Here is a 17,936-nt window from a genome sequence, read left to right as displayed (position 1 = left end):
GGTAGATCAGACTCCTTCAACATCAACTCCTCTTGCAGCATTTCCTCTAACTCAATCCATGCCTATGCCCACCTGGGGAGCTCCTTACGACCAGTTAACTCAGGAAGAACAACCTTGAGCCTGTTTCATCAGTGATCATCAGTTTCATCAGTGAGTGTCCAAAAGTGGACAGCCCACAAGTCACTCAGGGGTGACAGTGAAAGAAGATGGTAAGTAAAGGAAAATCCTCCTATGGAACAGAACTTCAAACAGTACATTCAGATGTCCACTGTGTCTGGATTGAGAGATGGCCAAAATTATTGAAACAGATTCATGGGCAGTTACTAATGGTGTGGTTGAATGGCCAGGGATCTGGAAGGAACAGGATTGGAAGACTGGTAACAATAAGTCTGGGAAGAGGTATGTGGAAGGACTTCTTTCAGAATGGGCACAGACTCTAAAGATGTCTGTGTCTCCTATGAATGTCTAAAGGGCATGCACTGTGAAGTAGACTTTTAATAAAATCAAGTGAACAAAATGGCATGCTCTATGGAAGTCAATCAAACTCCTTTCCCTGCTACACCAGTGCTTGTTCAATGAGACCATGAATCAAGTAGCCATAGTGGCAGAGACGGAGAACATGCAGGGATTCAACTGCTAATGTTATTGCTGGGAAGCTAATCTGTGAACATTAGAGATCAACACTGAGTCTCTGATATGGCACCACTCCTTGGGGGGGGGCGGGGGGGGACCAGTCAGCCACTCTGGAGGCAGATTACTTGCAATGGATTTTTTTCTGTCGTGAAGGAGACAGATATTTGTCCTCACTGGAATAAATATGTATTCTGGAAATGATTTACCTTCTATGTCCATGCTTCTGCCAGCACTACTATCCATGGGCTCACTATATGCCTGATCTACCATCTTGTACTCTAGACAACATTATTTTTTATCAAGGCACTCATTTCACAGCAGACTAAATACAGAACTGGTTTCTGTCTTCCCCAACAGCCAGAATACATAGGCCTGACATTCAAGGCATGGAAATAAGAGTGGCTTTTTTCACTGTTACACCTAGTAAGTTGTTCACAGATTTTTCACTTCCCATCCAAAAAACTTCTCCTGGTTTGAGACTTAGTGCCTGACAGAATATTGCTTCTACCAGGAAACACAATGATTCCACTGAATTAAATACTTTCACCTGGCCGCTGAACCAAAACACAGGGAAAGGGGTTACTGTAATGGCCTGAGCGACTAATTACAATCACAGGGGTAATTGAATTGCTGCACAAAATGGGGACCAGAATGACATCTGAAGCCCAGGAGAATTTCTTAGGCTTCTTGTTTTACTTCCATGTCCACTACTTAAAATCAACGGAGGGGGACCCCTAGGTGACTCAGCAGTTTGGCACCTGCCTTTGGCCCAGGGCGCGATCCTGGAGTCCTGGGATCAAGTCCCACGTCGGGCTTACTGCATGGAGCCTGCTTCTCCCTCTGCCTGTGTCTCTGCCTCTCTCTCTATCTCTTATGAATAAATAAAATCTTAAAAAAATAAAATCAATGGAAAACTGCCACCACCACCACTACAACAGGCCAGGACATTTAAGGACCTCTCAGAAATAAAATTTTCGTTCATATCATCAGGAAAGGATTCAGAACAGATCAAAATCTGGCTTAGGGCAAAAGTACCGAATGGGTAGTAGAAGAAGGAAGTCAGAGGTACCAACTACAACAGCCTTGTGGTCAATTACAGAAACAAGGAATATAAGAACTTTTCATATTTTCCCTTTGCTTACTGTATATGTCTGTATTTGTGTGTAAATACTAGTCATTTTCTTCTTCTCTCTCTTCCCTGTATTTATTTCATATATCTTTTGTTTGAAGTAAACTTTAAAAGGTTGTCTTTAGTTAGCAAAATATTCAGAAGCACTGTGATCAAGTTGTAATTCATATAGCTAGTGACGACTATTAGAACTGTGCATCTTCTTATTCTGGGGAGAGGGTAAGAAATTCTTCACTTGTACAAAGGACAGCTATCTCTTATAAGGCGGAAACAATTTTGTTGTGGGATGGAAGTTCAAACATGTTTAGAAGCATTCATTATGGAAGCTGAGTAGCCAAGGGAGTAGACTATGCCAATTACTGACTGCCTTTCAATTGCAAATATATTGTTTCTCTTTAAAAAAAAATTATTTAATTTAAAGAGCATGTGCCTGTGCACATGCAAGCGTGGGGAGGGGAGAGGGAGAGAGACTCCCAAACAGACTCTCCTGTGATCTCAGAGTCCCATTCAGGCTCCATGTCATAACCCTGAGATCATGACCTGAGTTGAAAACAAGAGTCAGACGCTTAATCAACTGAGCCACACAGGCATCACTATACAATCTCAGTTTCAAAATCTACTTTGTAATTAAAGATCTAAATTCAATGTTCTCCTTCTGCCTGCTGAAAATGTTAAAGCTTTGTCAGCAGAGGGTGCTAGTAGAACAATGCAATTGAAAAATCATCTTGGGCGGGGGGGTGAAGAAAGGAGGAAGCGTGTGTTTGTGGGGGGGGGGGGGCAAAGGTAGGTCCTGTCCTCAGCCTCAGGGCTCAGCCACACCCAGTAGGGGGAGGGGAGGTTCAGTCCTTGTCAGCAGTTCCCTTCCTGCTAGCCTTGACTCTGACTGTGTACCAGCTCTGGCCCAAGGCAACAAAGTTAATTTCTCCACTATCTACTGGGCTACAGCTGGCACATTTCCAACAAGATCTAAAAACCAGTTTTGGGGATAGGGCCCCTCTTTCAGGTTTGTTCTTTCCCTGGATATTCTCCCTTAGCTCTTTTATCCTTCTCAATGCCTAATTTCTTAAAATAACAATTTTTTTAAAATTAAACTGTCCCTGTTCAAATTACTGTGTGGTTTCTATCTTAAGGGGTGTAAGTATGTTTTTCTAAAGATTTTATTTACTTGTTTATTTATGGGAGACAGTGAGCACAAGAGGGGGGAGGGGCAGGAGGAACAGAAAAGCAGACTTCCCCAATGAGCAGAGAGCCCTACATGGGGCTCAATTCCAGGATCCCAAGATCATGACCTGAGCCTAATGCAGATGCTTAACTGACTGAACCACCTAGGTGCCCCAGTAAGGGGAATAAATATTTTTAAATTTAGAGAAACAGGCTATATTTTTATGAACTACAATACTATATCACTCCTTCTATACTTAGTAGTGTTCATTTTCTGTTGGGATCATAATGATCATATCCCAATGCCATTATACTATAATAATTAATATTAACAGACACCCAAAATTATTTAATATATGCTAAGCATTATTCTAAGTTTATTTGAAGTGATGATTTAAGTCTAACAATCATCTTACAATGACCTATTACAAATATATATGCCGAATGTAAAATGTAAATGCTCTACTCAGAATTGCTCTTTATTTAAGTTTTAAATTTTCACTTTTTAAGTAATCTCTACACCCAACATGGGGCTGGAGATCAAGAGTTGCATGCTCAACCAATGGAGCCAACCAGGTGTCCCAAAACTTTTCTTTAAATAATGAGGGGATCCCTGGGTGGCTCAGCAGTTTGGCGCCTGCCTTTGGCCCAGGGCGTGATCCTAGAGTCATGGGATTGAGACCCGCTTCAGGCTACTGCATGGAGCCTGCTTCTCCCTCTGCCTGTGTCTCTGCCTCTATCTCTCTCTGTGTCTCTCATGTATAAATAAATAAAATCTTTAAAGATAAATACGTAAAGATACAAATAAATAATGATTAAATAAACCTCTATAATCAGGTTTACTATGAAGTTCATGATGGTTACATTAACATGTACCATGACTTTGTTGTTTAAAAACTCACACGTTTCTATTATTTAAAAATTAAGCTTCACTGTCTCGATCACTAAATAGTGATGAATTATTATGGCTGATTAATGGCTAGAGAAAGTCTTAAGTTGTTGACCATCCATCACAGCAGACAAGAGAAAATATTTAAAAGAATAATAGTAATATTTCTAAAATTTTACTATACTCTTTCATTCCAACTTATTCTGTTTCAGTGGCTAACTTACTATGAATCCATTAATGTGGACTTTAGAAAAACAGGGAGAAAAAACAAGAGCCAAAAGGCTTACAACCAAGAACTACTATGTATTTTATTTGTAAAAATAGGAGACATGTTTTATTCTACTAGTCAAGAAGCACAGATTTTTTTTAAAAATATTCATTTATTTGAGAGAGAGAGAGAGAGAGAGAGAGAGAGAGAACAGGACCAAGGAGAAGGGCAAAGGCAGAGGGAGAGGCAGAGTCCCTGCTCAGTAGGAGCCTGATGACCTGGGGCTTGATCTCAGAACTCTAGGATCATGACCTAAGCCAAAGGCAGAAGTTTAACCACCTGAGCCACCCAGGTGCAAGAAGCACAGACTACTTCTTCTTTTTTAAAGATTGTATTTATTTATTCATGAGAGACAACACACAGAGAGAGAGAGACAGAAACATAGGCAAGAAGGAAAAGCTCTTCCTCACCAAGGAAGAGCCTGATGCGGGGTGATCATGACCTGAACCAAAGGCAGACACTCAAAACACTGAATCACCCAGGTACCCAGGTGCCCTGAAGCACAGACTTCTTAATCAAAGGCCAACCATAGAAAGTTTCAGGACCCCAAATAGGATTTTAAAAATGTCATCAAAAATGAGATGCCCATACCATCTACCAAGACTATAACTGGATATTTAAATTTAGCAGTTTTGTTAACTAATAGCTGCAATTAAAAGCCCTACTTTAAAAGTCTAAAAATCTCAACATTACTGGAAAAAAGTCGGTAAAAAATTACATTTTTATGTCACCAAATTTTAATACGAGGCCCCAAAAATCTTAAGAATTAGAGAACAAAAAAAAAAAAAAAAAAGAATTAGAGAACAAATTCTCAAAGAATGCTACCTCTGACCATTTTTCCAACCACTCTTCTTGTTTTACATAATAATTATGATGGTGATAATTAACAATTACTTATAACAGCCAGGCACTGGTCTAAGAGTTTTTTATATATATATTAACTCTTTTATTCCTCAAAACTAGTGTATGAAATAGATTCTATTAGTGTCCCCATTTCACAAATGGGGAATTTAAGTAATTTGCCCAAGAAAGAGTAGAATACAGACATGAACTCATGCAGTCTGGCTCTCAACTGTTAAGGTTTACAGACTTCTGTTGAGAGCTTTGAGTGGTAGATTGCTAAAACCTTACAGAGATATTTCAAGTAGGTACTATTATACTCATTTTACAATTAAATTTTGTACAAAATAATATAAATAGTTAAGTGAGAAATCAGGACTTTTATCTAGTTTACCTTACTCTAAAAACCATTTTCTTAACTATTAAAATACATCACCCTCTCTATAACCGCTATTAATAGCAACACACCCAGAAACCATCAGATAAAATCCCATATAAAACTAAAGATCAAAGATATTATGTCATGACGTAAACTTAAAGATTACACCCTCAGAAATATGAAATATCAGCTCTATCCTATTTCCAGTAATACCAGCAAACACATTTATAAAATATATCACCTACTGAGAGAAAATATACATCCGACAGAAAAAAGTTTAACATAAGAGAAAAGATAAATAGTTGTAACTTTAACTTTGCCTGCCACATACTCTAAGGCAGTAAATATAAACGTACCTGCATGGAGGCAAGACCATGGAGTCTTTCATAAGCACAGATCCAGAAAGCAGAATATACCAACATCTGGCAACAGTTTCTGAACTGTTAAAATAAATAAATTAATGAGTAAATCAATGTAAGCATTCACATGTATAGGACTCAAAATAAAAAATATGTAACATGATTCAATATATAATATGTAACATGAAATATATTCTAGTATCATAAATCATTAAAGATCAATGTTATTTTTGGAAATATTGACTGCTGCCAAAGGTTTTTACAGACCATGTTCCCATGAGAAAATTGTAATCACCACTTTAAGATACAGACTTCAAAAGTATATTATGGTTATTAGCTCAATTTCATTAATTATATCATTAGCTTCACATTCTTCATTTTGTGTAGTGGTTCATAACATTTGATGAAGACGGCAACTTAAATATTGTACTACATCTACATATCATAAAATCCTATTTTGATAACTTTTATATGTACTACTGATATTATTCGGAAATCACAAGTTCATCTATGTTCTATCTTCACTGACAACTATAATGTTAATTATGATCTATTTATTTCTTTTAAATTTTATTCTGACATAAAATGCCTACCAAATATTTCCTTTTATGTGTTTGAAAAACAAAAGGATACCAGATGACTTAATCTATTAGCATTTGCAGTGAGTTAAATCTCTACTGGAAACCCAGAATCTTGTTAGTTGTTAGTATATAAACTGATCTTTCTCACAAATATTTTTATTTACCGAACCTAAGGCTTTAATTAATTCCAGTATGTAAAGAGTTCTAGTAATATAAAACAAATCATTTCTGTGACCTGGAGAACTTTTTATCTATCTAGCTGTTTATCTGACATGTCAGCTTGAATATCTAACAGAGAACTCAAACTCGACAAATTCACAGTCTACCTATCATTTCCTTCAAGTTTGTATCTTTTCCAGTATTCTCTGTTTTCAATGAATACCACCACCATCGATCCAGAAACCTAGGCTTCTAAAACATTCCACCATAGCACCCAGGGTAAGCTTTCTAGGTCAATCCTATTATTCACCATGAAAAGGAAAAATTGTCAACTTTCCAGTAGGTACTTTATTTATTCATTTTTTTAAAAAAAGATTTTATTTATCTATTTGAAAGAGGGAGCGTGCATGAGCAGGGGGAAGGAAAGGGGGAGAAGTAGACTCCCCATCAAGCAGGGAGACCAACATGAGTCTGGATCCCAGGACCCTGAGATCATGACCTGAGCCAAAGTCAAAAGTCAGCCAGTTACCCAACTGAGCCACCCAAGTGCCTCTCCAATAGGTACTTTGAAGTTCTTTTTAAATTTCTTCAAATCTTCATTGAAGGAAGATGTAAATGGCTGCACATCTACTTAAGGTTCTTTGTTTAGAAATCCGACTTTCTTATTTTTGTGAAATATAACTTAAAAGGAGGAATAAAATCAAAGAAACAATTTGCAAAAAATTAAGACAGAAGAAAGTTGTAATTGGATGTCACCACAAGCCTCCAATTTTTATCCTACTCAGCTGAAGTGGTCACAAAGTTGTCAGTAAATTCTAAGTGTAGGAAAAATTCTGAAGTTCACTTTCACCACAAAGAGAACCATGCCAGTCCATGAATAAGAAACTGCTCAGACCTTGAAAAAAAAAAAAAAAAAATTCTCCCTCAGAGCATGGTTTGGCAACACATCTGGCTAAGTAAACCCAAGGAAGGTAAAATGCTTTCATGTGGGCCATTCTATCTTTCTCTGGGTAAACACCTCTAGCCCAGAGAAGAAAAGCAAACTTAATCTTGTGAGATCTTATTCATTCAAAAGCTTCAGATGCTCCTAAGACCAAAAAAAATCTTAAGATGGCCTCCACCTGCTTCTCCAGACCCCTCTCCTGCTGTTTCCTATTCTTTCCTCATGGTGCTTGAACACATGGGTTTACTTTCCCTTTTTCTACCATGCCGCTTCACAGTTCAGATCAACTATACATACTCTTTTCTCTGCCTCCCGCAATCTCTTGAACCTAAATTCTCCAGTTAACTTCCACATTCTTTTTAAAGAATGTAACTCTTAATATTTTTAAAATAGTTTATTGAGGTATAATTTAAATACCATAAATGCACCCACTGTAAGCACACAATTCAGTTTTCATGAAATTTAAAAGAACTGTGCAAAGATCACCACAGTCCAGTTTTAGAACACTTCTTTCTGTTCCTAACCAATAACATGCTCTGTCTCTATAAATGTGGCTTTCCTGGACAGCTCATATAAATGGGATCATATAATATATGGTGTTTTCTTCTTGCCTCTTCCACTTAGCATGTTTTTGAGGTTTAGCCATGCTGCATATACATTAATGCTTTATTCCTTTTTATTGCCATATAGTATTCCACTATACAGATATGTGACATTTTATCTATCCATTCATTGAATATTTTGTGTCTGGTTTTAGGCTGGAAATACAAATAGCGCTACTAAGAACATCTATGTATAGTCTCTGTATGCACGTGTTTTCCTTTCTCTAATGATGTAAAAGTGGAATTACTGGGTCACGTGGCAAAACTGTTTAACTTTTTGATAAAGTACCACTGTTTCCTATAGTAACTCTGACATTTAACATCCGCACCACCAACACATGAGGATTCCAGGTGTTACCATATTGGTGCCAATACTTGCTACTGTCTACATTTTTTACTGTGCCTATTCTAATGGCTATAAAGTGACATCTCATTAATTTTTATATGTATCAATTTTGTATAGAGTAAGGTAAAGATCTAAATTAACTTTTTGCAAGTAAATACTCAATTAACCCAGCAACATTTGCTGAAAAAACGATGCTGTCCTCCCTGAAATGCTTTAGCACCCTCAACATAAATCAACTGTTCACTGGTGGTTCCTTTTTAATCCTCAACTGTGTTATACCCATACTATGCACAGATCTTAGCTGGAAGTCATTTGAAAAAAAAAAAAAAACTGTTCATAAATACAAGGGTTTACTTCTAGGCTCTCAATTCTGTTCCAATGATCTATTTATCTATTCTTTTCCTTGACAGCACTTAAATGTTTAGCTTTTAATTAATTTTCTCTAGTCCATTCAACAATAAGCTTGATGAAGGTACTACACCAAGGTAAGCATAATGTATACCAAACATTTAATAATAAATTAATGGATCAACAAATGAATGAAGATAGCTACTAAAATCCTTATGAATCCAGTTTAACGCTTTAAAAAAACGATGAATGTATTGGGCTGGTAAGGAAACATAAAAGTCAATACCATCCCAACTACCAGGCAATCTATATAATAAAAGAGGGCACCGCTGCCAAAATTTTTAGAAAAAACACAGGTTGAAGTATTTTCATCATCTTTAGAAAGGCAAAGACTTTGCTTTTTAAATTTTTTTTTTAAATTTTTATTTATTTATGATAGTCACAGAGAGAGAGAGAGAGAGAGAGAGAGAGAGAGAGAGGCAGAGGGAGAAGCAGGCTCCATGCACCGGGAGCCTGATGTGGGATTCGATCCCCGGTCTCCAGGATCGCGCCCTGGGCCAAAGGCAGGCGCCAAACCACTGCGCCACCCAGGGATCCCAAGACTTTGCTTTTTAAAGAGGACATGAAAAGCACTAATCACAAGAGAAAAATTGAGAGAGCTAGAAATTTCTCATCTCCAAAGGATGCCTTTAATAGAGTATAAAGGCAAGCCACAAAGCAGGAGAAGATACATGCAATGTAAGTATCCCAACAAAGGGCATGGATACAGAATTCACAGTAACATTTCTACTAATTGACAGAAATACTATACAAAACTCAATTAAAAAATGGTTAAAAACAAATCTGATTTCATAAGAGTTATCCAAATAGCCTACAAAAACATGAAAATCATTCAGCATCATCAATAAGCAGGGAAATGCAAAATAAAATCACAGTGAGATAACAAAATGAAAATGTAAGACAGATTCTAATGTCAGACTCTCCTCAATCTGATCACATGCATTTCTAATAGGGCACAAAACAGGGCAGCCTGGGTGGCTCAGCGGTTTAATGCCACCTTCAGCTCAGGTCGTGGTCCTGGGGTCCTGGGACTGAGTCCCACATCGGGCTCCCTGCATGGAGCCTGCTTCTCCCTCTGCCTGTGTCTCTGCCCCTCTCTCTCTGTCTCTCATGAGTAAATAGAAGTCTTTAAAAAAAAATAAAGGGCACAAAACACATGAAAAAAATGTTCACAGAAACTTTATTATTCACAATAGGAAAAAAATGAAAATAACCCTAGTCTCTATCAACAGTGGAAAGGATAAATGAATTATGCTATTTTCACACATACAGTAAAACAGTGAAAAAGAATTAATGCAAAATATGGAAGAACCTTAGACATTTATCAAGTAAAAAGAAAAAGCCTGACCAAATCAATTTTTATCTATGTGGAGTTCAAAAAGAGGTAAAACTAATCTACGGTGATGGAAGTAAGAACTGGATTACCTTCCCAAAAAAGATGACTAGAGCCTCAAGAGAGCTGTTATGTTCTATATGTTCAGTTGGGTAACAGTTACTAATACATACTATTTTATTCATTAAACTTTTTGTGTACTATTTCAGTTTATGAGTATATTTCAATCTGCTCTAAAGATATTCCTTCCAAATAAAATGAATTTCAATGCTAAATGTCAAAATTTAAACATTTAAGCTATTAGTTTAAGCTAATTAAGGAAATACTTACCAAAAAAGAATTTGATTACCACTGTATCTCTCATAGCGTGCTCTTGCAGACATTAATCTAACATAGTAAAAAAAAAAAGTCAAAAATGTAAAGCTCTTATCTTCAATTTTGTTTTAAAAATACTGTTATAATTACTTCAACAGAAAATCTACCACCAGCTTCACTGAACTCTAAGAGTTTAGAAATACATATATCAAATGCAGTTATTCTTAAAAAATCAACTAAATAATATTAAGAGACAACAAACACAATACTTTTATGTATATTCTATAACCTGCCAATTCACACAGAGCAATGTTCCTTTCTTGTTATGGAAAAATATACATTTGTCTGATTCACTAGTGAATTCTTCTGCTAAGAAATTACTGACAGAGGCATGCATACACACACACACACACACACACACACCCAAAATTTGTTGAATATATATATGTTTGCATTTAAAAGATGCTTTTAGTATTACTAAATGCTCTAGCTTTCAGCTTTCTTCTTCTTCTAGACATTTGCTGATATCTGAATTATGTTACACAGAAAACAGAAAATAATTGGCTCTAATAATCATATTTGAGCAATCTGGTCTGGTCCCTAACCAGAAACTTAAAGATCAGAAAAAGTAATGGATGAACTGGTCATGGAATGAGCACACACTTTTAATTAAAACATTATGCAAATTTACAACAGTAAGTGCTTCATAACACTGAAAAGTGTTTTTATAAATGTAATTACAATGACATAAGGTAGCTCATTTTACAGAAGGAAAACTCATTTTACAGAATAGGAAAATGGGGTTTGGAAAGCTTTATGGGTCTTGTTCACAAGGAGCTCATATCAAATCAAGAGTCGTAAAACTTGCACTTTAACATTACATTATACCTTGCCCATCTTAAGCATCTGACATCATAAATATCGAAAAGAATTACAGAAAGTAAATAGTTTTTTTTCCACTGGCTAGACAATACTGAATACTGTGCTTTGCTTCCTATATTCTCATGTAACCCTCAAAACAGTGTAACAAAGATAATCACATTGTCTCTATTCTATGGAAGATAAAATTGCAACTTAGATGTTAAGTTTTGCTCAAGGCCCTACAACTAAGGAAAACTATGATGTGAAAATGGGAAGTCCTATGCTTATCCTACAATAAGCCCCCAAATGATTTGGCCCTGCAATTATCTATCCAAACTTATTCGCAAGTCCATCACATAAGTTCTTAAACAGAGCATCACACTTACCTAAGCTGATGCTCCCTGAGATTTGATAGTATTTCCATTCCATGAAGATAAGAATAAATAGTATTTAAATCCTAAAGAACAGAAAAAAAAATTAGATTATTATTCAAATGTATTTTTCAAAATAGTACCTCAAAGTTTTACTTTAAGCCAACAATTGTTTTATGGCAGAGCTATTAACTATGGAAGACTAATAAAATATCTGAATTAAAAGAAATCTGAAAAGGTAGAGAAGAGCTACCTCCACTCATACAGGAATTCCTCTTCAGGATGGCAGATGGCCTACTCAAGCAACACCAGAAATAAAAAACTTACTATTTCATATGAAAATCTATTTCATTTCTGAACAGATATAACTCTTCTTCCTTAGTGACATTCAACTATTCAATAAGGACTATCATATCATCTTAAGTTTTTTAATTATTATTTTCTCCAGATTATATAGTCTCAGCATTTGCACGTTGCAGACCTTTAATAGCATCCTGGCTGACCTATTTTGGACATAACCCAATTTGTCAATATTCCTCTAAAAATAGGACTTTCTAAAAAAATTTATTTCTAAAGAAACCCAGAGTGATATTAATCAACCACTAAACAAAAAAAGGCCAGTGGGACAATCCTATTATTCACTTTGGAAAGAGGTAGGGAACTTTTCTCTAGCTCTCATTCAGATAACTAGGTATTAAAAATCCCAGTATGATAATAGTATAACCTCAGCCTAGAGGAGTGCCAGAGTAAAAGGGAGAATGCAGGAGTAGTCCAAATTCCTGACAGAATAGTCTACTTTACCACTTATGTAGAATGCTACACATTGTACACAAGCTTAAATTCTCTATATAAAAGATACCTCCTTATTCTAAGAGAACAATGCTTTTATACCAGGACAAACAGCTCCCAAACACTGTCCTCCTGCTTTCATATCCAATTGGCCAAGATAATTATCAGATGACAGAAAAAAAGACACCTAAGACAACTCGTTTTAACAGATTAAATAGAAAATATGGAGCCACTAAGAAAAACAGCAATAATCTGGGATTCTAAAAATTACAACTACCAATTAACCATGATGGATTCAATGACCACACCATCTTTGCTAAATACATAGGAAAATGGGAATGAAAAAGATTTTTCTATATACATATATAAAGAATAAACTAAAAGAGGAAACCATAACAAATGAGAATGGTCTATAAATTTTTTGAAGACAGATGTAGTAGTGATGTGAAAAATTAGTATTTCCTAAGATGGCTACAATGGTATTTCTTACCCTATATGCTCTTTTTCAATAGAACCTTACCACTCTGCTATCAAAAACTGGAATATTATGTGCCTTCCCCAAGAACCTGGTTGGTTCTGTGATTTGTTCTGATCAAAAGAGTGTGGCAGAAGTAAGGATGTGTAACTTCTAAGATTCAAGGACCCTGAGACCACCAATGTCATGAGGAAGCCCACTAGGCTCATGGAGAGAGAAAGACAACGTGGGTCAGCACCAAGGCATCAGATTCATAAGTGACCTCTTCTTAGACAAGCAGATGAATGGAACTCAAGAGACTGATCTTCGTTGAGGTTCTGTGGAGCAAAAGAATCAATCTCCCAAGCAAAACCTTCTGGATTAAAGTAATAAAAGTTCCTGGGGAATCCCTGGGTGGCTTGGCGGTTTGGCACCTGCCTTTGGCCCAGGGCGCAATCCTGGAGTCCTGGGATCAAGTCCCACATCGGGCTCCCTCATGGAGCCTGCTTCTTCCTCTGCCTGTGTCTCTGCCTCCTCTCTCTCTCTCTCTCTCTCTCTCTCTCTCATGAATAAATAAAAAATCTTAAAAAAAAAAAAAAGTTCTTGCCAAACTCTGGCTCATAGTGAACTCACTGAGCCTGCAAACCCATCCTATAGTCCCTCTCAAATTCCTGAATATATTATAATTAGAATGTATACACTTGTTAGAATAACCCCCACAATGGGTCCATGACCTATGTGGTAAAAGCTGTAATAGTGGAAAAAGCCAAGTGGAAACCTCTGAAATTAACCATTCCCCAGGACAAGACAGTAAATAAAAGATAATATTGCTTCCAGAGAAGCAAAGGACAGCAAAGACTAGTGCCACCAGTAAAGACAATATTCAGGGCTGAGGGTCTCTATTTTATATTGTCCTCAGAAAGCAAATATATCCTACAAAACAACTGCAGACTGCCACAGACTTAAATTCCAATCCAACAGTCTCAACATAACACGGTTGCTGGAACTGATTAAACCTCAGGTATTGATTTGGTGAATATATTTTTTCTATTTCCATTACAAAAGGTCATTGGAAAAAGTTTCCATTCACACAGGACAATATTAACTTACAGTTTCTCCTTAGGGCTATTTTAACTCTCTACCATAAAACAACATGAAAACATCTAGACTTTCTGACCCATTATATAGATAATTTCTTGCTGAATGGACAGGATGAACAAGAGAATGACCAAGAGAAGGCTGGGACCCCAGATGGCAATACAATCATACTTCGGAATGTGAGCAATAAAACTATATGAGGAATCAAAGACTCATCACTTTCACGTTTTTAGGGGTAAAGTCATCAGGGGCATTTCAGGACTTCGCCTGTTGACAAATTACTGGGACTTCAACCTTAGGTCAAGACTGAGTAAGGATTGGAGTTACCTTCCACCATAAGCAACTAAAAAATAAATGTATGAAATAAGGTTTTTCATGAGCTAGGACATCAGGAAACAAAAACAGTTTAACAACGCCTGAAAGAGGAGAAACAAATGAAGTGATTTACATGATGATACTTTACTGCCTGACAGTACCTGTTGTTGAGGAGAAGGAGCTGGCAGTTTGGGGAATATAAAGTGGCTAGAGTTTGCAGAACACGAGAGGGCATGTTACACAGAGATAAAAAGTAGGTTCTGGAGACCAACATAAGGTGTCCCTCAAGTCTTAGGTTGAATATTGATCATCCTGTCATGCAGGGGGAAAAAATCAGACAAAGAAGTCAGGGAAAGAAAGATTTTAAAGATTTAAAGTAGTAAGTCCTCAACCAGGGATGAGTTTTTTGGCCCCTGGATAACAAAAGCAGCATCTGAAGACATTTTGGGTTGTCAAAATTTAGCATGCAAGTTGGGAGTGGTGCTACTAGCATTAGGTGACTAGAAGCCAGAGATGCTGGTAAAAATCCTCCAACACATGGGACAAGGACCCAGGATAAAGGATTACCAGAGCCAAAATGTCAAGAGTGCAGAGGTTTAAATACCCTGGGAAGGAGGGAACAATACATAAAACTCACAGAAGGACAGTAAGGGTTCCTATTTCCATCAGAAAGAGCAGAAAATCTTGTAATTCACAGTGCAGTACTCAGAAGTACTCAGAAGGCTTTGAACTCAGTACTGGGGCAAAATTAAACCTAGATTAAATTCTACTCTGGCACTATGTCATACAGCTCAAAAAAAGGCCCAAAAAGGATCAAATAATTTCCATGTCTCTTAACTGTGTCCCAGAACAAAGCTGAGTAATATTTACAGGAAATATGAAAACACCCAGGACACATAAAGGTAAAAATCACAATCTCTGTTGTTCAATCAAACATTACCAGACATGCAAAGGAGGAGGAAAAAATGACAAAGAGGAGAAAAATCAATTAAAACCAACTCAGTAAATACACAGATAATAGAATTAGTAGAAGGAAAACATTTAAAAACGTACTAGAATTATATTCCATATATTCAAGAAGATACAGAAGGGATTAAGCATGTAAGAAGGAACATTAAAAAAATTTCAGAGATGAAAACAATATTTGAGAGGTGGAATACACTGGATGGGATGAACAGCAGTCCAGACTTTGCAGGTGAGATTATAAACTTGAAGACAGAAGAATAGAAAGCAAAAACAAAAGGATGGAAAAACTTTGAACAGAGCACTAGTGAGTTGTGAAACAACTTCAAGCAGCCTAACAGAAGTGTCACTAGAGTCAACTCAAAGGAAAGGGAGAACACGGGGAAGAGAATGGAGTTAACGGAAAATATTCCCTATTTGATAAAAACTATCAACCTGGGATCCCTGGGTGGTGCAGTGGTTTGGCGCTTGCCTTTGGCCCAGGGCGCGATCCTGGAGACCCGGGATCGAATCCCACATCGGGCTCCTGGTGCATGGAGCCTGCTTCTCCCTCTGTCTATGTCTTTGCCCCTCTCTCTCTCTCTCTCTCTCTCTCTCTCTCTCTGTGACTATCATAAATAAATAAATAAATAAATAAATAAATAAATAAATAAATAAATAAAACAAACAAACAAACAAACAAAAACTATCAACCTACACATCTAGAATGTTTAACAAACCCCAAGGACAAGAAATCCCAATGCTGGGCTCTGCACTTAACAATGGATTCTACTTGGGATTCTCTGTCTCCCTTCTCCCTTTACCACTGCCCCTTCCCCTGCTCCTGAGCACTCATGGGCTCTAAATAAATAAAATCTTTTAAAAAAATTTAAAAAATCAATGACCTCTACCTCTGAAACCAATAATACATTATATGTTAATTTAATTTAAATAAAACTCTAAAAAATAAAGCCTTAACAACGATGACAAGAACATACTGTGGGTTTAAACTATACATACAAGTGTATCTCAATCACAGCACAAAGGAAAGGAGGTAAAAATGGAAATAAACTGTTGTAAGGTTCTTACAATACACGTAAAATAGTATAATCTCACTTGAAGAGAGACTGAGATAAATGTAAGACATATATTATAAACCTTAATAAACCTCATAGCTGTAGATTTTCTTGTATTCTATTTAAATTTAAATTTATATTTATATTTTTTATATCTCAACAATATTAATTCTTTCCCAGTCTGGGTCTTTTTTTCTTTTTCTTTTTTCTTAATAGGTGTGTCCGTACACACATACCTGCTAGGGCCCTGCCCTTTACGTTAAAGAGTCATCATAACCTGGCCAAACACCTACAAAATGTCTATCCCAAGGAAATGTGCAATTTACTTCTGAAATGAAGCTAACTTTGTTTTAGTGGCAAAACAAGTTAGAACTCTTATAATTTGACCTGCCAAATGAAGATAGGCTAGTGTCAAAAAGCACCAGAATTTTCTGAGATTTTCAACTGAATTTATGTCACATAATTTGTTTTTTGTTTTTTAAAGATTATATTTACTTATTCATGAGAGACACAAATAGAGGCAGAGAGAGAGGAAGAGACAGGAGAAATAGGCTCCATGCAAGGAGCCCGATATGGGACTCAATCCTGGGACTCTGGGATCATGCCCTGAGCCAAAAGCAGACGCTTAACTGCTGAGCCAACCAGGCATCCCATAATTTCTGTTCTTAAATCAGAAGACCTTTTGGGAACAAGATTGAAGATGCCATTAATAGCTGACAAAGAATTAGGAAGTCACTTCTCAATTTTAAACTATGCAGGAATTCACAAATTTTGAAATATATGTGCAGTATATTTCAGTTCTCTGCTTAAAGACAGGCTGACAAAATTTAACAATTTTAGATTCTAAAAGCCCTTCTTCAAATATCTGGAAGTTTTCACTGTTAGTTGCCTTCAATCTTATTTCAGAGGGGACAATTTGGCCAAATGAACATGCAGTTCTCCAAGAGCATCTATAAATGCTGGTTGCGTGGACTCAAATAGAAATATTAGTAGTATTCCTATTGAGGGTGGCAAACTTTTTCTATAAAGGATGAGACAAATTCCAGGCTTTGTCATATGTTTTTTGTCACAACTATTTAAATTTTGCCTTTGTAGCATGAAAACAACCATATAAAGGTAGGTAAATGAATGGGTGTGGCTGAATTAATCAATAAAGTCTTAGTTACAGAATAGTTGGTAGGCTAATTTGGTCCCCAGGCCATACTTTGCCAACTACTAAAATGCATACGATCAAAAATACCTAACAAGGAAGTCAATCCATGAATGAACTCCTCTTTGGAGAATACTTCAGCTTATGAATTTTGGCAGAAGCTGAAAACACCAGATTTTCATTCTTCTAACCTCACATAAAACTAGAACATTGGCAAACAATCTAAGTGCTACTAATCAGACATACATGTCCCAAATTTAGAATACAGTGATATCCACCAGCAAGAACTGCACAGAATCCATGCTGGCGGTTAGTGGTAGCAGCTGGTTCAATCAACACATGCAGTATATAGCTTATTGAATCCAAGTAGTGGACTGCTTGTGGTAGGAGTATGACATGGTTGCCTAGCCCCAAGTCTACTTCTCCAATAATCCCAGCAATTCTGTAGCTATCCAGCATCATTTTATTCCTTTTCTTTAAAGTAAACAGAACTGGGTTCTCTTGCATTTAAGTTTACAACCCTGATAGACACTTA

General features: G+C 36.6%; 1 protein-coding gene across 25 annotated transcripts in view; it reads right to left on the bottom strand.

Moving 5' to 3' along the window:
- RAPGEF6 (Rap guanine nucleotide exchange factor 6) overlaps nt 1-17,936 on the bottom strand; it is a 185,436-nt gene that overhangs the window by 151,584 nt on the left and 15,916 nt on the right. For all 25 annotated transcript variants that reach the window (XM_025994964.2, XM_072731802.1, XM_025994963.2 and 22 more), the window contains 3 exons: nt 11,593-11,663; nt 10,361-10,417; nt 5,656-5,739 (listed from right to left, as the gene is read on the bottom strand). In XM_025994964.2, the coding sequence (XP_025850749.2) occupies nt 5,656-5,739; nt 10,361-10,417; nt 11,593-11,663 (212 nt within the window). The remainder of the gene's footprint in view (nt 1-5,655; nt 5,740-10,360; nt 10,418-11,592; nt 11,664-17,936) is intronic.

This window comes from Vulpes vulpes, chromosome 12, assembly GCF_048418805.1.
Source record: "Vulpes vulpes isolate BD-2025 chromosome 12, VulVul3, whole genome shotgun sequence".
NCBI classification, from domain to species: domain Eukaryota; kingdom Metazoa; phylum Chordata; class Mammalia; order Carnivora; family Canidae; genus Vulpes; species Vulpes vulpes.
The sequence above is the reverse complement of the archived record's forward strand: the minus strand, read 5'-3'. Positions and strand labels throughout refer to the sequence as shown.